Genomic DNA, 21353 nt, shown 5'->3' on the forward strand with positions numbered 1-21353 from the left:
ATTATGTTACTAAAAGATTGCTTCATTCTGTAAATACAGTAAGGTGCAGAAAGGCTCTGATTTCTTTAAAGTCTTTGCACCCATTTAAATGGCTGGCAAGTTTTGTGTTTCATTAATACATAAGAAATCAATATTTTTCTCCATCCTTTCAGTTAGAGAAGGTGACATGTTGTATTTTATGTTGCAGAGCCTTGTATCATGTGTAATGTCAACAATTTCTGAAATTATGCTGTGGGTCACTGGAAGTCTCTCAGACTTTGCCTTAATCTGAATAGTCTAAAAACTTAACACTCCAAAGTGATGTGTTTAATGGGAAAAGAAGATGGTAGGAAAAAAGGAAAGGGAAAGTCTGGAAATCAGGGCAACGTAAATGAGATTATAAATTAACACACTTGTTTCATTTTTATAGGTCTGTGCTTTAATCTTTTAGTCCTTTTGCATGCTAGCAAAGGGTACTGTTTTCATAAGGGAATCCAGAGGATCTAAATATTTCATGTTTGGTGATGGGACTTTGGATGAAGTTGATACTATTTTGTCATGGCTTACTGTGTTTGGGGAGGTATAAATATGAAAAATATTCAAGGCTAAATGTTAAACTGCAGCTGAACTGACTACTGTTTTCAGAGCATCTAAGCATCTTGCTTGGTTTTTTTAATGTCCTTAATAATTTTTGCAGTGAATTAATTTTTATGCTTCAATTAGTATTTAGTCTCTTATTCACTCAATAAATTGTGATTTTTTTCGCCCCCCCACTCTGTTTTCTTTTCATTCCCACTGCATAGTACCTGGTTATGGATTACTATGTTGGAGGAGACCTGCTTACGTTGCTCAGCAAGTTTGAGGACAGACTCCCTGAAGATATGGCTCGTTTTTATTTGGCTGAAATGGTGATAGCCATCGATTCAGTTCATCAGTTGCATTATGTTCACAGGTAAGTAATTTGAGCTCCAAATTCCTGTTGGAGTTATGGAGAGTTACTTGATAGAGTGAAACTAGTTCCTTTTAGAGTTTAAGTTGGTAACAAGTACTTTCTGTGACAGTAAGCACAGCAGAACCGACCTGCCCACATGTTGCGGTTATTGGAGTTGTTGCTAAACTTGTGCCATATCATCAGAGACATGAATGAACCTCTGAGTGCACCTCATGAACCTTGCACACTGGTGTGTTTGAGAGTTAATGATCAATAATTTATAAAAGCAAAGCTGGAAACCTGTTTGTTTGTGAAATATGATCAACTTAGAACAGGTTTATTGAAAGGCCAAATTCTGTTCCTTCATTAATCTGTTTGATTTATACTGAAGCTCAAAACACACAACTATCTGCTTTGAATTTTTTTTCAGCATTTTCTTTTGGACTTAAGGATATTGTCTTTAAAATAAAGTGAGGGCAGCTAAATGAATGGAAGTACTTAAATTGTGGTACTTATCTTTACCTTGGTGTATATATATATAAAACCAGACTGTGTTCAAAGGAAAATATTAAGTCATTAGTGTCTAGCTTTTTTGGAGACCATGATTGATTTTTCCACAAAACTAGCATCATCTTTTCCTTGATGTATCATTCTCTGCTGAACTCCATGGTAATTCTTGTATGCAAAGATTATCTTACAAGAGGCAGAATCTTCAAATGCACTCAACAGATGTACTCGACTCTGACAGAAGTCAGGAGGAAAACTCCCATTCTTTAAGCTGAATCATTAAGCTGGCAGAATGAGCTCATTTGATACATCCATCTATCGCCCTTAATTAGAGTCTGTACTAACTATGCCTTCTTTTACTGTTCCCACTTGACTGCTTCATTGCAAAAAAGGTGTCTGTGTGGGAGGGGTGGGAGGTTAGGATTATTTTTTTGTCCAAAAGGTGTATTGTGGTTGCTTTTGGTGTGTTAGTGGGCTGTGTTTTATTTCGTTTGCGATTCTGGCTTGTCATGAGAGAGCTGTAGGTGGGGTGGTGCTAAATTGCAAAACACTCCTCTGGAATATTTTTCCATCGGCTAGTTTTGCTAAAGAGCTGTGTCTACCTGCTAAAGAGAGCTTTGTGATAATGTCTCATGGAAAAACCCAGAGTACTTTCCTTGAGTATTGAAGATTTGAACTGTGTTATTTCTGCCTTTTTTGGTTTTTTTTGGTTTTTTTTTTTTTTGGCTTAGGACCTGGTGTGAAAGGTTTTTGCTTTGAATTTAATTTGGATCTAATTCTTAAGATGTGTTTGTGGGTAAATTGGTGAGACACTATCTACTGTTGCCAGGTCTTTTACCCAGTAAATCTGCATATAGAGTAGTAACTCTTTTCAGAAGAATAGATTCCTCCTACCTTTTCCTCCAAACAGATCAAAATCTTTGTAATTCAGTACTCTTGGTAAGTAATGTGCAACAGATGTGATGTTTCCATCCTCAAACAGTAGTGTCCCCAAGATGAAATAGGTGCTGGTGTAAAATTTGGGATGAAAATAGTAGCATTGCAGTTGAAAACAGTATGCTAATTATTGTGCTTGCATATTTATTCTTTTTTTCTTTTTAAAAACGCCCCTATGCATTCTCAGTCCTTTGTTGTTTGATTTGTGGCGTTGCCAGTGAGCTTCACATGTTCATAAAGTTCTAAATGCTATTTTAGCATTTTATCATTAGTGCTGCTGTAATACAATGCCTGTTTATAAAGGTATGTTTGGCAAGATTAAAAATGTAAAGAGCACTTGAGTATATGTTAAATGATCAGCCTTTGAAATGAGACCTGTTCCACTGTTAGTTTTATTAAGATGCTTGCAACTGGTAAAGCAAAAGAAAGGAAAAGAAAACACATCATCTAAATGCCATTAATGCTCTTTTCCTGAAGGCTTAACCATGGTGGCCACATCCTTTTTTGGGAGTGCCTTCCACACAGCAAAGGATGTATGAGAAAAAGAAGGAAATAGTGCTAAAAGCTGGATTAATGTAGCAGCTGCACTAGTGGTATTTCACATGAATAGCCAATGTGCATCAGCATTTGATCTGGGTTGCTGCTACTGAACTAGAAACCGTGCTTTAGGCGTATTTTGGTCAAGGTTCTATTCACACAGTAAGATAGCAGATTGTTTTGTTTTGTTTCCTCTTAGTGCCCCAGTTCTTTCAGGACAGATTTTCACATTAACCATACATAGTGATGTACTTTGATGATAATTTTCTGGTTTTCTCTGAATGTTTTTTGTACTTTTTAAAAATGGTATTTCTGTTTTCCTTCTAAGTGTGTCACTCCTCTTGTGTCTTTCTAGCATCAATCACTTATTTGTTGTCAATCACTTTTGTTTGGGAGTGAAGCTGATTGCAGTGGCTGTTTGTGTGCCAACCACTCTGATGTCAAATGCAAGACACTTTTCTTTCCTAAAGTACATAGGCCAAGGTTCTGAAATGTCAAATACAAACAACCTCAGCATTACTTAAATTGCAGTATTTCAAGTTTTCAGTTCCAAATTTGAATGCTATTTCTGCACTAGCATTGTGGGATTGCAGGATGAATTTATAGTGGGAAGGAGATAAAAATCTAGATATTAATAAAATTGTGCAGATAAATTGCATGGTGTTTTCGAAGCTGTCTCCTGGTACCTCGTGAAATTAAGAAAAAAAAATTGCTAGCTAAAAATAACATCAATACTATCATTTTTTAGGGTATTCTTAATGTTTTCTCAGGTTTTTTATCCTCTTTTTAGTTTCAACAAATATGTGATTCAATAAATCTTGGATAATTTTTTATTTCTGACTAATTTATTTCTGTGAACAAATCTTGTAGTATTTTACCTGATAGCTAAATGATGGCTCAGAATGTAAACAAAATGGTCTTTTCTTTAGTATCATAGCTTTTGCCATTGCTATGAATTCACCAGCACTGGCACTACCAAGTGATGTTGACAGCTCCAAGGCTAGCTTTAGAAAGAAACTTCATCTGAGTTAAATATATGTGCAACTGTTCAAAATGAGAAAGAAAGTACATATTTGTATCTCTCACAAATGCACAACTTGGTTGGCAAGCTTATACCTAACCCTGATACTTTCAATTACAAATTCGTACCAATGAAGTGATTCTCGCTTTTAGGCCAAGGTTAAATATTATCTTGTGCCAGTTCTCTGCAAGCTGTAGTATCATACAGGGTAAGATTTCCTATTTATTAGGAATCAACATAAATTTGTCCTTTTTTAATAGATAATTTTAGCACCTTTCTTTTGCTTTTCTTTTTTTTTCCCCCTCTGAAAAAAGTCTCTACATGCATTAATATTATTTTATTTTCGAGGTTGTGTTGTTATTTAATTCCTCATGGCATATGTTAAAAGCTTAGATTTGCATGCAGTATCAAATATCCAGGTGTGGACTGCAGTAAAACTTACCAGTTTAAGCTAGGTAGCTACACTTTATTTATGCATGTTGTGTTACCTCAAACACATGAAAATTGTTTTTCCACAACACCGTCATGATTTTATTGGTGAACCAGGTTTTCTCTCAGTTTTATGTAACGTATAAATTCTTAATTTTGTCTAAATCCTGTAGAGTAAAAAAGGAATGGAGAAGGCCTGGCTGCCACAGGAAGCAATTTTCACTGAGAGTTGCAGAAGATGCCCTCTGGACAGGAGCTGGTCCTGGGCACACTCAGTGTGCCATTGGTGGTTTTGCACATCCCTGCACTGTCTGTGCCCCTGCCTTTTGTGCTGTCTTCCAAGGTAGCCCCTCAGTAAGGGTGCATCTAAGTCTGTCTCTGTCCTAAATTTAATTTGGGACATTACAGCTTCTTGAATAGAACAGAATTATAAGTGTTAATGTGCTTAAATCATTTCCATCTTGACTTTCTTTCCTCCACTTATTTATTCTGTGCAGGGTTGCATAGGGATTCAGGGCAGAGCCAATTTGCAGCTAGGGAGTGTTCAACATTTAGGCTCATGATCCTCCAGACCACTGCAAAAACACTCATTTTAAATAGTTTTCATATACTGGCACACACCCACATTAAACAGTCATCTCTTTCTATTGACTGGTAAAACAATCCTTAGTTACCTCCTTACTAAGAAAATATTTTGGAAAGATGATGAAACACCTGTGTTAATTACTATTTTTGTTGGTTAAGTTTATGGAGGGTAGTTGAGACCACAGGGCAAACTCTTTAAGTTACATACATTTTGGGTATTGTCTTTTGCATGTGAAAAGATAGGCCTGCAAAGCATAAACACACCCACTTCCAGAAGGAATGTGAGATTATAGTTAGCTCCATCAGTGTGTTTCTGGATTTCTGGTTGCTGCTTTTAGTTGGAAGGATTTTAGCATTCTAAACCACCAGATACCTTTTTTATTTTCCCCCTTTTCTTTCAATTTTCTCTATCAGCTTCTGAAATTTAAGCTGAGCTTCGCTGGAACATTTGAATTCTTAAAATGTAGAGCGGCAGAATTCTCTGAGGAAGTGACATCCTTTCTGAGAAATACTGAACATAAGGGAATAAATCCATTAGAGGCATAAAAGCTATTCCCTATCAAGCCAGCCTCTTTGCTTTTAACAGGAAGGTACTATTTGTCCTCAGCAGAAATCATCTTAGGGACATCCCTGAAATATTTACTGTCAGCAGGCAGCTGAAATCTGGGATCTTTTGTAGGATCCATTTCACTTTCAACTATAAGTTTCAGTGCCAATGTATCCATTTTTGACTTGCTGAATAAGTGGTTTTCTGTCTTCTGGGTGTATCCCATCTTTACTGATCATTAATTTGCTTAAGTGGAAAATGTAGGGGTGGAAGGCCCATCTTGGGAGTTAGCTGCATTGCACGGTGTGTCTGAGTTGAGTTGGCACAAGGATGAGCCAAGTGCTCTGGCCTTTGGTAAAGTGAGCCCTCATTGTGGGTTTGAAAGAAAGCAACATCGTATTTTAAATGTTTACCAAACTTTGCAACAGACATAATGTGGAATACACACATGAAGATGTCCTTACAAAGTGCTGAGAGTGAAGGAAACAGGGCTAGAAATATAAGGAAAAAAGTAACATAAGATTATTTTGATAGTTGCTGAAAATGTATTGCTTTGAAATGTGGCATGGTTTAGTTTTACATGGAAAACTGCAGGACAGAAAGTTATTTTAGTGAGTGTTTGGTAAGCCAATGCTTCCTTACAAGGTATTCTGTGACGGAGGTAGGAGAGCTCTGTGAGTTGTTTCCGCTCTATTTTTCCACTGAGGAGGGGCTGGATACAAAGGTTATCTGGGCCTTCATTCTGCCCTGTGACCCTCTATGGTACAAATGCTGGCAGCTGCTCTCATAGTGTGCCCTCGGGGTGGCACCTGACCTGTGCTGAGGACTGGATGAGGTTAATGCTCTTTGACTACAATTCATTGGTAGGATTTCCAAAGGAGCCTGCCATGACCTAGAAGTATTTTGAAATAAAAGGCCCACAGATGCTTGGAGTGCCAAGAGCTAGTGGATCATACTGGCTGTACATCATGGAGAAGGCAAATGGTTTCCCAGAGTGTCTAGTGGGAGTGTTAATTTGAGTGAAAGCCTTATAGTGGGTGACTGAGCTAGTATGGATCTATATGTATATTCTGTGTTATTCAAGCAGAAAGAGCTTAAAACCCCTAAATCCAGCCCCTTAAGCGACAGTAGCCTTGAGTAGTCCTTTCAGCAGAGGTGCCTTTACAAATGTATCTTTGGACCTTTTTCCTCCCATTGTTCCCCTCTACCCAAGCTCCAGGCATTCCTTCTTCTCTGCTGAAACAGATGTTTGTGGCACTGTGCAGGGAACTGAACAAGGACACCAGGCCAAGTGAGAAGTAACTTTACATTTTAACTAACCTGGGTCAATTCTTCAATCTTACGGAGGAGGAGAATAGTAGGAAGTTGCTTTAAGCCGGTCTTCCCAATAAAATCTTTGTTCATTACATTGTGCCTGTTTCTCCCCTACATCACTTGAGTGGTGCTTGGGATATCTGGCACTGTGATTTTAAAGAAAAAGGGGCATGAGAAACAGTTGGAGTATCATAAATGTATGATACCCTCAGCTTACAGTAAAACCTTCCCCTTTAATGTTTGACACTGACCTCCTAACAAAGGAGAGTTGTTGATTACTGTCAGCTGAGGAAGGCCGGCAACTCAAGGAGTGCACCCCTGCTGTATTTCTGAGTCCCCACCCATCCTTTAGCTGGTACTAGTTCTCCTTCACTAGAAAGGAGACTCACAGGAAAAGGAGGAGTGCGTAGATGAAGAGTTTCTACTTTTCCATGCCGGTTTGTGCATCTTCTGGGTACGACTCTTGAAAGGCAGATGGATGTGAGCACTCTGCCAGGTGGCATGTAATCCCCCTTAGGTAGGAACTCGTTGTGGTTGTCATAAAACAGCAGTGTTTAAACCCTCCTAAAAGTGAAAATGAAAGAGATAGACTAGAAATAGAATTGGATTGGAAAGGGTCCTTTTTAACTCTTAACGGGAAAATTATTAATGCCTGAAGTTTTCTATAGAAAAACCTGTGGTCTTCCCTTCCAAGTAATAATGTTTAAAGCAACACTTAGAGGATACTAAATGTGACAGAACATTCCAAGAGCTCCTGCTGCCTCTGGGGTAAAGATTGATTTGACTTCTTTGGTGTTCGCAGAAGAAAGGTCCACATTAGAACAGTTACAGCTCTGACATGAGATCTGTTTCAATGTTTAATGAAGTTGGAGGTGTTTACAGAATTTAATAACTTCTTTTGAGGACAAAACATTCCCATTTGCAAGCTGGTTTCATGTGAGTTAAACTATAATTTTACACTCATTCTTTTCTGATTGTTTCAGACCTAGGAATACTTTTTCCTACCGCTTTCTTTGATATCCAAATTCAACATCCGAATGTAGGACAAAACCATTTTCCTTATTTCTGATTTTTTTGTCCCAGCAACTGTTTGTTTGGTGGCCAAGATAGAGTTGGTAATTAACTTTCAGTGATTTTGTTGTTGTTTATTAAGTTCAGAATGAGGCAGGCAGAAATGAGGATGACAGTTGTGTGATAGAGTCTTCATTATTCTCAAGTTTTTTTGTTGTATGGAAAAGAAGCTATCTGCCTCATGCTTTGTCTTCTACTGACCTTCCATTTCATTATCCCTTTGTGAACACAGGATTTATTTCATACCTACCTCCCATCATAGTGTCTCTAATTTTTATTTATTAATACCTTGTGTGTTCCTCAAGTTCCTCCTTGAAATGCCTCTATCTAATTTATGTGCCCTGTGTTTCCTTTTTAGTATTTGAAATACAATTGAGTTTATATTATTTGATTACATAAGATTAGAAGCTGCACAGGACAAATTCATTATCATTATCTGACTTTGAGTGTCATGTAGATTTGTCATAGCATAAACAAGCAATAGTAACTTGGCTTTAGAGTCAGAAATTCCTGCAGCGTTCATATAAAACTCTAACATTGAGATGCTTGAATGTATTATAAGAAGTGTTTCAAAGCCTGGTTTCTTCCCCGTGAATATTTGGTGGATTTGAAGTGAAAATGTCTTCAGTATCTGAACTTTCAGATCTGACAAGTAGAAATTTGATGTTTGAATTTCTGAGTTGAATGGCTGTTGCCTCAACCACTTCCTTTTTTTCATAGTAAATTAAGATAACCTTGCAAGATATCTTATTATAAGATATCCATGCAAGAATCTGATTCCTGAAAGGGCAGTTAAGGAGGTATCAGTCCAAATAACCTTGTCTGCAGTGAAGCTGTTCTCCAGTAAGCATTTCCGTCTTGCATTTCCAGAAGACCTGCCATTGCATTGACAGAGGAGCCTACTTTGTGATCCTTTCTAAGAACAGCAAAATATTGCTGGCTTTTAACTTCTTAAATGAGAAAAAAATAGGTCCCTTAACATCCTGCAAATTAGAATACTGCTTACCAAGCAGATGCTTGCGTAAGGTCAGGCTTGGTTCAGTTGTGGAAGGTTCTGTGGTTGGGGTCAGGGAAGCAAGACCTTGTGGAGCTTTATCTGAAAAGTTGTATTAAAATCTTTATTGACTCAGGTGCCGTGATGTTTGTGCTGTTCAGTTTTTCTTTATTAGCTATTTGGGGGGGCAGCCTTTAGCATTTCCTTGTGCAGCAGGAAGCAGTGATATTGCTGCCACTGTAACTCAGTAATTCTTAATCAGATACAGTGGGTGAAGCCCTGGAAAAGGGCATTAGAAAGGTACAAAGAGAAAACACTGGCTTAGAGGAGAAGGGAAAAAAGGGGAGGAGGGACTAAAATCTGATCTGATACAATAGTAGCAAAGTTATGTCTTCTTCATATAGGAAATTGAACTTTCAGCACAGAAAGGAATGTACTTTTATGTAAGTACAGCTCCTTTAGAATTTGGCTTAAGTTTAAGAGCTGAAAATTCAGGCCTTAAGTTCCTTTCCAAGGTATTTTTTAAAATATATATTTGCTTTTTTTTGTTTTTAAGTAAGCATTGTGCCTTGTGCTTTGTGTCTAAAGAAAAAGGTTTTTTGCATATGCAAATTGAATATAAAGGCTTTTCCAATAACACTTCATTCTTAATGAGTGTAATTTTAGTGTGTTTCAGCAAACAGTATAGACTATTTTTCTAATTATTTTTAAATTTCTGAGATGTTTTTCTGCCAAGCTACTGCAAGTACTGCATATACTGGGATACATTTAGACCAAATGCATTTCTTCCTTTGTAGCCTCTGGCTACAGTTCCTTCCTTAGTCTGTTGCTGTCAGGGGTTTTATGCCAAAGTCACAGTGCTTATTATATTTGGATCATGCTTGTCAATATGGTTTGTTTGTTTTCTAACAACAACAAAAGCAAAAAACACATACTGAACTATTTATGTCATATGTCTGTTGCTGCACGATATGGTGGAGAACTGTAGACATATGCTTCAAGCTTGGTCTGGCTTATTCCTGCACGTTTCCTTGCCTTTTGGTTGGAATAAAGATTATATTACAGGCTGAACCTGCCCAAACATATTCTGAATGCCTTATGGGATGAGAGATTTTAGGACATACTTTTATTCTTTTCCTTGATTTCTGTGTTGCAAGCATTAATGTATTCTTTTAATATTCTTTCCCCCAAATTATAGTCTTTTTGCTGTGATTTAAACATAAAGGCTTATCTATTAATTGAGCTATTGTTTTTTTCTTAAGAGTTGCTTTAAAAAATTTTAAAATATTCCTATGTTAAAGGATGAAAAGGGAGTAATCTTCTAAAAGAAGCATATTCTTACAATCTTCCTCAGATGCCAGAGCTATCATAAGCTGACTTAAAGCTAATTTTGCATATAAATATTTTGTTACGTTGTATTTATACAAGCACACTTCACTTTTAATATGCTTCCTTGTCTATAGGCAGCAATGTTTTTAATTAACAAAAGATGAACTGTTACCAGAACTGCTTCCATACTGATTAATCTGGTACACCAAAATCTTTGTGCAGCTGCAGCTGCATGTGCAGGGCTGGCTCAGTGACTGAAAAGAGGTGACTTTACAGAGGGCCACATGGACACAGTGATAAGCAGAAGCCATGAGAGCTTTACAAAGCTTTGCAAAACCAAAGAAGCAAGAGATGAAAGTTGTCTCACAGTAATTCTTGACAATGAGGTGGTGAATAGGGTCAACTGGGCATCCCATTTAGGTATATTGGAGTTTTACACACTCTGGGAATTAGAAGATAGCTTATCATATCCTCATTTAATGGGTGAAGAAAGCGGAGCGCAGGCATTGTGAAAAATAAACACAGTATGTAATTTCATGTGGTGGGCATATTTTCAATTTTATGGCAGAGCAGTAGAACTGTGGAGTTTGAGTTCAGGTTAATTTTGTCTCTGACATTGTAGGTGTAGTAACAGCCAAGCTACAGCTGAGAGTAAGTGGAACTCTAAGATTAGAAATACTTCCAAAAAGGCAAGTTAGGTTTGGGGACTACAATAAATAAGGTAAAATAAGAAATCCACATGTGCTGTATTTCAAAGACCGGTTTTGATCAGGGGACAGTGTTGCAAAATAGAAAGAAGAACAGGAGAATATAACATTTCTTTATGTGTGCATCTAACTTTAAAGAGTTTAGTAATGATGAAAAAGAGCTAAATTTCTGTACCACATGGTTTTGGTTTGTTTCATACTACTGGAGCTACAGTTACATTTTGGCATATTTGGTAGCCTGAGTGGAGTTTCTTTATATTTAAGTTAAAATTTTAAGGATTTCTTTTACAGATAAGAACTTTTGAAGTAGTGTTTCATGCCAATGTTGAGTATGGTCATTCTTCAAGTTGTTGTTTAATCTTAGAGTTGTCAGACAACTTGATAAAACTTTAATGTCAAGAATTGTAAATATTATATGAGATGACATTTTGGAAAGAACTTGTGTTCTAGCTGCAGTATTTCTCACTCTGCTAGAATATTCCTCCCAGTGAAATCAAGAGCCATGGTTCCATCACACTGTAAAGGTACAGACATAAAATAATAATTTGGTGTACTCAGTTCCTTCCCTATCACTTACAGCTCTTGGTGTATAAGAGAAGTTTCTGCTGTTAAACTTACCAGGAAGGTATTTACATTTTACACACTGTTAAGTGTAATCTGACTTCTATTATTATAGTCTTCAGTTTAGTAATTTCTGCATGTGTGATATTCCAGTCTTCCCTGCTGTTACTGCTGCTTTTCAGCTTTGTGATAGCTACACCTTTTATGAGCATGCATTTATTTTTGTGCCAAGTTTTAAAGCTAAAATGTTAAATCAGTTTCAAAAGTGATCCCAGAGGATCAGCACTAATAATGTCCCTCTGATTTTATTACCTCTTTCACCACTATGCAGTCATCTCTCCTTCAGTCAGTTTATTATCAATACCTTTCCTAGTACTGTCATTTTTTTCTTTCCATGGCACTTTCTCTCATGTGAGAAAAATTAAAAATATTTTAATATGGAATTGTGTCTCAATCCATAATACTGTGGCAAACATTACCTGATCGTGATGAATTGTGCAAACAAAGGAATTCAGATTTTGCTCCCAGTGCTTGCATGGTATAATGTGGTATTCCTCGTAATCATTCTAAGTATTACACATTATGTTTAAGGAAGTGAAAGTTGTTTAGTGTCAGTATAGTCCACGTGTTTTCTGCCTGATTAATTGCAACAGCTCCAAATAGCATTCTCTTCCTACTCATCTGTATCACAAAGCTGGTATTCCTTTTAAGAATGTAAAATCCCAAAAATGGTAGAAAATTTAAGTAACAGAATTATGATTTACAGTGACAGTACTTGTCAATGAACTCAAAAAGAAATTACTGTCAAGTCAAAACTGCTACTTAAACACTGAGTCAGCCTTTGCTTACCTTGTTTCTTTAAAACCATAGTTTTTGGAAAATACTTGTCTGAGAGTCTGTATTACTAATGTCATGGTTGCTTTTGACAGTCAAATGCTTAGGAGACTTCTGAATGCTGAAATGTAAAACCAATTGAATATTCTAAGAGGGATTAACTTGTCTCTTGCCAAAAAATTGGAATCTGAGTTCTGAGGATGTTGTGGAAAGTAATGCAGTATTTGTGTGTTGTGGTATCTGATTCCAAACCAGGTCTTTGCATCCCTGCTCACAGATCTAATTCCAATGAAAGAAAACTGATTTCTAATAAGTTGTGATGTTTGACCTTTACAGTCTATGACACATTTAAAAAAAAAAAAAAAAAAAAAAGAGGCTGTCATCAAGAATTATGCCAGCATCATTAGAAACACAAATACAGAAGCTGCTCAGTGCAATTTCCCTGGGGAGACAGGAGTTATGTTATCCCACTCTGCTTGTTCCATCATTTTCCTTCTTTTTCTATGAATATGCCAAAATTTAAAAATTTCTGTCCCATAATTTTTTAAAGTATTTATTAACTTCTGTACTTTGCCAGTAACTACATGAATGCAAAACAGATTGCTGATTTCCCTACTTAACCTTTTGAATGTGTTGCCAGAATGTTTCTATGTTCGTGCCTGGCAAAACTCTGCCTGTCTCAGTGTATTTGTCTTCCTTCCATCCAGTGTACACTAACTTGAATGTGTGTATCTTAAAGTGTCTTGATAAAACTAACATGAAACCTCTGACACACTGGAGCTCTTTTGAGGATATCATATAGGAAAAAAAATCTGGATATTCACTTTAGCATCAAGTGTGTGTTTTCACGTTGCAGGTGCTGATTTCTGTGGGTTAGAAAATGTTGTGTAATGTTTTGGCTGTGCTTCTGTGATTCAGATCAATAAGGATTTCACAAACTTGTTTTGTCTCTATTATTGCCCCTCAGTTCCCCAGTACCAGATTAGTGCAGTGTAACATATGTATAGAATATTATTAGCAGCATCAAAAGAATCTTCTAAGCCCTGTTCTAGAAGGAGTGATGAAATAATAGAATTGTTCTGAGAATATCAGGAAATTCCTGTTGTCACGTGATAACAGAACATCTTGAACTGGATTGAAGTGGTTTCTGGTATCCTCTTAGAAATTTTGACACAATCCTGGTGTAGTTCTTGGGTTCTGTTATGATTGAGATTCTCTCTAACTGCTCTGCTTGAACACATTGCAGTAGTTACTGAAAAGCAAATGTACATTTAAGGTAACAATGCAGCTTGTGTGTGAAATAGTTGTGATACACATGCTTGTGCAGGATTCATACTAAAGGCTTTGACTTAATTTGTGTTTTATGGTAATGAGGATTCTTGGCTGAAAGTATCTGATGGTGAGATACTAGTTTGTACAACATTGAAAAAGCACCAGTAATAATCTTATTGAAATTGGTAATCACATTAGCATAATAGATGAAGTAGAACTCTGAATGCCTTATCTTCTGTGTGTTACTTTTTTAGTACACTTCTAGTCTAATAGATCTTTTTGAACCATCATTTTATTTCAGTGAACATTTATGACATTCAAACCTCAGCTCTGGGCAGGCAGTACTTTACCACTGTTGTGTAATTTTATATGCTCCTTGGTTCCAGATCCATGAGAAGAAAGAAGATAATTTACATAGGCATTTTAAGCAGTGTTATATTTATTAAAAGAACCAGCATTGAGCTGGCTATCAGTTTGACAGGGTGTTGGGCTGTCTTATCTTCACTGTGCTTTTGCCAAGGAGGGTTGGATCAGATGATCCATGTGGTCCTTTCCAACCTGGTATTCTATGATCTGTTTAGAATAGGTCATCTCAAATTGAATACTAAAAATTTGATATTTAAATAGCAGCTATTGCTTTCTGATGTTTCCACACAGAGTAGGCACCTGTATTTGAATCTGTGAAAAGGAGTAGTGCTAGGCACGTGGGTAACTTTGCTAACTTAGGAAGCATTGTTTTCTCATAATGCTTTGGTAAGGGTGTCGATAATGTCAAGAACAGTGGAAAAAATGTCTCCATTTTTTAAAATAAACACTCTGCTGAAAGCCATTTGGCTGGTGGTGAGTTCAGAAAAGGCTCTCCTGGTTGGAGCTGAGGCACAGGCACCAAGTAGGAATGATCTTTGATTTCACACTTCTGAATAAAATTCAGTGAAACATTTACTTTTTTTTTATTCACGCTTTTCCTGAAGCAGATCAGCTATAACACGTGTCCAAAGAAAGTTTTTTTATTAACTCTGCCTGTGTATCTTGTTAGTAAATCATTTATAGATGCAACAGGTGTACTTGCTAGTTTGAGTTTGAATTTGCTTTCCATTTGGTTTCCAGAGAAAAAAGCAATGCTTGAGTCTCAGCAATAATGATTAATTCATCATTCATCAAGTCACACATCCCTCAATTTTCTAAGAATTAATGTCAAAACTAGCTAAAACTGCTCATTATGCAAGTTCTGAAGTGCACCTTCTGTAACATTACGTACAGCCCACGACTTACTGTCAGACTCCTTGTTAACCATTAGGTGCACTGGAGCCAACTGATTCTACTTAAACAGGCAAGCAACAATGAGATTAACTGTAGGTTAAGTGACTCAAAATAGCAGCTTTGATCCTCCAAGTGACCAGCAATTTAAATGGTGAGGAGACCAGACAGAAAATAAGCATGGGGTTGAGGGAAACAAAGAGGGGGAAGATAGGAGTGACTTCTGAGAGCTTGAGGGATGGTGTGTGTGTTGTACTCTTGAATACTCCTAAATAATTGTTTGTTCTAAGACAGTATTCTCTGACTTTCTTTTAAAATTGTGTAATTCTGAATTGTGAACAGCTTTCACTCAGTAGCTGCAGTTCTTCATTTGAATCTCTCTTTAATACAGCACATGTAATTGAGGCACATCAAATCAGTCATATCCTTAATCTGTAATAAAAAAATAAGCAGTGTTGTGAAATGCGTCATTTCCTAGTATGTTCTCTCATTGTAACTTCTTGATATAAATTCTGGTGTTGCATTCAGTGATAGGACCTAAAACTGAAAAGGCTGGAATCACTTTTCCATAGTTTTCTCTAAGATGCAGGCTTGTGGTTCACCTGGGTGCTTCAGCAAACTTGACTCTTGCCTGAGCACCAGCTGACTCTTACCACCCTGCCCTTCAGCTGTCTGCACAAGGTGCTGCTTTTCAGCATTTTCAAGACTCAAAAATTCTCTCTCTGACAAGCTCCTCCTTTCTGCAGTTAACAGCTTTTGTATGAACATCAAATGTGAAAAAGCACAATAGAAAAAAAAAAATTGGCTGTTACTAAATAATCAACAGGCAGGCTAGGAATTTGAAGCACATCTTCACATCCTGCTGTTCCCTGTTTTCTGTCCTTTCCATTCTACTTCCATTTGTGTTGATGTTCTACAGCAAAGAAGGGTCAAGGAGCTGGTCTTCCTGAGGAGTACAAAGTCCCAGACTGTGTAACATCTTGCTTGGTATCCCATGGTCAGATGAAGGATCAGAGCCTCAGTCTCTTACAGAATTCTCACTCAGATTCTCTCAGTCTGAAAAACAGACAGGGTAGAAGAACCTCTGAGGATAGTGTGTTAAAATGAAAATCCAAACCCTTATTATATAGGCCAGAAATCTTACTTTGAATGTATTTTTAGTGTCAAAAACGAAAGCACCCTTTCCTGACCCAAACCAGCAAAATAAAAGAAAAAAAAAATCTTTTAAGAAGTAAAATGTTTTTCATTTGGGCACAGGAGACTTCTGGAGAGTCTCCTAACTCACCTTGCAGTCTCCCTGAACATGGTCAGAAACAAACCTCTACAATTTCACATGGAATTAGTTTAACACAAATGAAAAGCTAATGCCAAATAATCATGTACAATGTATCTTCTTTTAGCAGTCAGGGTGGGGTTTCTGACAGAAAAACTCTTTGCCCTGCTTCTCTGTACTGAGGTTTGGGGAAGGCCAGTTGTGTTCTGATGTGCCCAGCACGGCCGCTGCGGTGCAGTGCTTTGGGGCTGCCTTCCCACCCCGACTCCAAAATGAGCAGCAAGGCACAATGTTTACTTTTCACCCTTTAAAAATTATTTTGGAGTCCTGAGTGATACAGCAAATAAAAAACTCACATCATGGGAGAGGTGAGAGGATTTTTGTTTCTTCACTTCTGCTTTCCGTGTGGATTCGCAGCCATTTATGTCCCTCTTCAGCTCCTTCCACTGCTGGGTTCTTCCACCCTGTGTGCTGTCCTCCCTCTGGAGGACTTGGTTGAGGATTTCATGAGACGGTCATCATGAGATTTCTCACATGGCTGTGGAATAGCACACAGAAAATGATGCAGTCCTGTTGCTTCTTTCTTGTCAGTATACAGCCTTGCCTGTGCACACTCCTGTAAGGAACTCACTCTTTTTCTTGCTGCCTCCAGCAAGGCTTTGATTCAGCCTATACCAACATTAGTCAGGTTGGTGGTTGACATGGAATGAATAATGACATGAAATAATCTAAATTTCCAGTGAAATACAAATTTTCTTCCTTCCCTTGCACATATGTAGGTGCTTTTACTCTCCTTTTCTCTGTCCCTAAAAACAGTCCCTTTGCATTTCTTGTCTTCAATAGCAGTATCTTCTGCTGTATTTAACAACTTGTGAATAGAATTCCTTCAACACAGTATTAATTTATTTTTGTTTTCAGATAACCAAGAGATAATAAATACGATGCCATATTTGCAATACAGGAAAGAACTTGCTCAAGCTGAGGGGAAGCAAGAGAGATTATCCTAAAATTAGTTTCATTATTTCAGGACTAGTAGGTTCTTTGCTTCTCACTGTTCTACTTTTTACTTACTCACTTGGAAGGAATCTTCTTTCCTATTAGCATTTAACCTCTGTACTGTTAATTTAGGGCACAGTTAAGTAGAAGGCAGATTTGGAAAAGCTATACTTTTGTCTGTTGTTTTTGTTCTCTTCTCCCACCTCCCCTTTTTTTCTTGGAGAGGGGTAGATATTCTTAACAACACTGACTTCCATTAAAAAAAAGAGGAATCCCAAGTATCGGTGTAACTGCTGAATAAACCTTTATTGGGGGAAGGACAAAGAAAGCAAAGGTTCTGTGCAGCACATTAAAATGGCTGTATAGTAGTGTTTTTGGAAACATTCTTCTGCTGCGTAGTCTTTCAAAAAATATATGAAATCCAAAGGCCTTACTAGCCTGGGAGTAGAGCAGTAAAATATATAGGATATAGCAGTGCTTCTTCACATATTGCAAGAGCTGTGGCAAGTATTTGACATATATATTTGTTCGCTTGGGATGGCATTGGTTTTCTTCTCCATGTAAACTATTTTTTTTAGTCTCCAGGGTTTACTCGCAGCTTTGTATCTTATCTTTGTTCTGTTTCCCACATAACTCAGGAACAGCAAACAATTCATTTAAATTATGTAATGTGCTCCCTATTCCTGAATATTTTATGTGTCCTTAAAGTATGCTCTACTTTCTTCTGTGTTTCCCCCCTCCCTTTAATACATTTTTAATAGTTTTTTATTGCTGATCAAATAAATGGATAGGGGAGAGATAAGATCAACTTCATTTTAAGACTGTATATCCTTCTTTTGGAAAAACAAAAAGCATTAAATATCTCAGAACTCATCTCTGCACAGATCTCCTTTTCCCTCAGCTCCCTTAATTCTTGGTGTATTTATATCTGTGTATTTTTTCCTGGAGGAAGATAGAAAAGGACTAAGGAGGAGTTGCTGTGGGGTGCAGTATGGACCCAGCAGGTTAGTTTGTTTCTTGATCAGTCCCAGAAATTTTCTAGTGATTTGCAACTAATAACTTGCTTAAGCTCAGGATACTTATAAATATCCCTGATAATTAAATACATGTAGGTGTGCCCTATACAGATATATGTATAAAGACGTATATATGAATATGTATTTAAAAAGTGTTAGATAGTCCAGACAGCTTCTGAGTGAACACTCTTCTGTGAATTGCTTTCTTAGTGTCATCATTGGATTTAAAAAAAATGAATAGGTAAAATACTTTTTAACTGTTGTTATCAAAACCAGTACAAGTCCTCAGTTTTTGTTGTCTGGTTTACTCTCAGAATTTTTCAATGCCGTGAGCTGTTTCAGAGGCTGTGTGTGGTTGTACTGAAAAGCAAAGAGCAGAGGCTGCATATCTAAAATGAGAATCAAAAGGAAAGAAAACATTTATCTGCCTAGAAATACGTGTTAAGGTTTTTTAGCATAGGTAGTAATTTACAGTGCAACAGCTGGGCATATTCTGGATTCCTCGTTAGCCTCTTCTTTCAGGATTTCTTTGACAGATGGCACTCACAGATGGACATAACATTCTTAAGGAGCTTACTCTTTCTACTCCCTTACCCACCAGTAACTCATGATACTATTAGAAATCTAAAAGCTTTGACATGAATTAGCCTTACTTAGCAGACTTTAATTTTTTAATCTTTAGAATACGCTGCAGGGTAGTAGTGCTTGTGGAGTTCTTAATCTGTTTACTTAAGTTCTTAGAAGCCAAAATGGAATTTCAGTAAAGTTGACATGGCAAATTATGGCAAATATACAGTCATTTTATTGCTTTTCAAATTGTTAGGATAGTATTTTTTATTCTTATCTTCTGGAGCAAAAATATAGAATGATACAAAAGAGTACAGTTGGACAACCCAGAAACAGCTCTGTCAACTGAAGTACACAGAGTTTAAGCAATTTTCTTGGTGTTCCATTGTAACTACATTGAAATCTGAAGTGAATAAACTTCATATTTAAAGTTGGCCGCTCAATGAAGCTTGTTTCTACCACCATCAGCTTAAATTAGTTTGGTTTTTAGTATTTCAAAGTATCATCTAATAGGGTGCCTCAAAAAGAGAGCAAACCGTGCACAAGATATTTGAATGCACTTCTGTGATAGTTACTTGTTTGTCATGTACTTGGTGTCATTTCTCAATATTCATACAACTTTGGGCTTGAAGGCCATTATTCTTTCCAATGTTGACTCAAATGGCAGTTTTCCCTGATGAATGTTGTTGGTGTGGAGTTTCTGTTGAGGAATGTGAAACTATAAGCACAGTGATCAGATCCAAAAAAAGCATTGTGACAGCTGGGCAGGTTAGAGAGGCGAAAATAGTGAGTGCCCTCAGCCAGGTCCTCTGCTGCATGTATTTGTAGCTTATTAGAGAAGTAGAAGAACACCAGATGGAGAGAGGAACATGAACTCAGTTTTTTTGTTTTGTTTACTAAGTGCTGTGTAAATTAAAGGTGCCCAACTCTTCCTTCACAAATAATACATAGCCTACCATGGCACAACTTCTGGTTCATGGCCTGTTTTTAAGTGTGTTCTTCTACTTTAGGGCCCCTTGCTAGGTGAGCAATCCACTCCCTGCCATCCCATTTTTCCCAGGGGCTCCTTCATTTCAGGTTGCTTCAGTATTTTCAGTATAGGCACAATTAGTCACATAAGGATCTAATTCAAACACCTATTTTGAATCTTTCTGTGTGCAAGTAGTTGGGTTCTGAAGAGGCATCTATAAGTGAACAGCCCTAATGTAAATAATTTTCTTCTGCATGTGTTGAAGTGCTCTGTTCAAGGGAGTTCCTGAGAATGGTCTTTCATAATAAGAAAAAAGCATGCATGTAGTTACTGCAAATTAAAAAAACAATTTAGGTCATGAAAGCATGGTGAGAAAAGTAATCTATGCACTGGAATAAGTAGTCCAGGCCTGAATAATGCCTCGTTTGAATCTTCAGCAATTTCCTTATATATAGGAATATAAAAGTCTTTCTATAAACCTTGCTTTGCTCCTGGCTGTTTTATATATATATGCATACATATGTGTGTGCTGAAGCCATTCTTATGAGGAGATGAGTCTCCTCTGATAGCCAAGGCTTTTTACACAGAGAAAACCTGTGTGACAGAGCAGTGGTGTGGAGGGCTGCTCATGGAGTGGTGTCTGATGGCTTCAGGCCAAGCTTGCCAGCACTTATTATCCTAACAGTGTAAGCAATGTCAGAGACTAACCTTGATTGCTGAGCATTTTGGGATAAATAGGGGCTTTCTGTTAGTCAGACTTTAGATCAGGGGAAAGGAAGCTTTTAATTTTAACAAATTTTGAAAGCCTGATTGTTACTAAATGTCAAGATACAATCAAGACAATTTTGTGGTTTTACCTGTCATATCCCTGCAGAGTTGAGAGACAAGAGAGAGGGACTTTGCCAATTTTTGTTTTATGAACTGCAGTTTCCAGTGCAAAAATAGGCATGTTCTTAGTGCTAAGGCTAAAGATACTTTCTGTCTTGAGCCACAAGAACTCAGAAGTAGGCTGCTATAGCTGAACGGGTAGTACTTTGGTGTTACTGCACTTCAGCATTAGGTTTGAGGAGCTTTGGTACAATGTAACCAGAAGGTTATTATGAAATCAAATTGAAAGGGCAGCTTTAGTCATAATTTCAGAATTGCAGGATGGGTGAGGTTGAAAGGGACCTCTTTTGGTCAGGTAGTCTAACCCTCCTTCTCAGAACAGGGTCACTGAGAGCAGATTCCCAGGACGCATTTCCCGTTGGATTTTTTGAGTAGTCCTTTCCAATTAACCATAATTCCGGACTTTGATCACTGAACGGCACAGCACCTCCAGAGCTTTACAATACTGTGCTGTAATTATGTTACAACTTGTTTCATGTAAGAATATTTACCTAATTCCCCAAGTGTTGTCTCCTTGATTTTTACAAATTGCATTCGGTTAGTAGCAATTTTTACTAATTTCCTGTGGTGGTTTTCAGACTTCTCAAACCAAGTATTTGTTTTTCAAATCGGTTTTTGTTTTTGAAAAAGAAATAGGTAAAAACATTTCTGTTTTGTTCCTCCCATCTTATATTTGCACGTCTTTCAAAACTTTTATGCTTGTACCGCAATCTTTTGTAGCAGGAGAGACCATCATAAATAGCTATTAAAAACTATTAAAATTACCCAAAAAAGAAATATAGTACAAGGCTCTCATATTTTCATGCATGAAATTTTACTCAATAATACTATT

At 37.2% G+C, this 21353-nt stretch overlaps 1 protein-coding gene across 10 annotated transcripts in view; it reads left to right on the forward strand.

Moving 5' to 3' along the window:
* The window catches only part of CDC42BPA (CDC42 binding protein kinase alpha), a 184279-nt gene that overhangs the window by 74020 nt on the left and 88906 nt on the right, over nt 1-21353 (forward strand). For all 10 annotated transcript variants that reach the window (XM_032103270.1, XM_032103268.1, XM_032103269.1 and 7 more), the window contains exon 6: nt 783-931. In XM_032103270.1, coding sequence (XP_031959161.1) covers nt 783-931 — 149 coding nt within the window. The remainder of the gene's footprint in view (nt 1-782; nt 932-21353) is intronic.

Source organism: Corvus moneduloides, chromosome 3, assembly GCF_009650955.1.
Source record: "Corvus moneduloides isolate bCorMon1 chromosome 3, bCorMon1.pri, whole genome shotgun sequence".
NCBI lineage: Eukaryota > Metazoa > Chordata > Aves > Passeriformes > Corvidae > Corvus > Corvus moneduloides.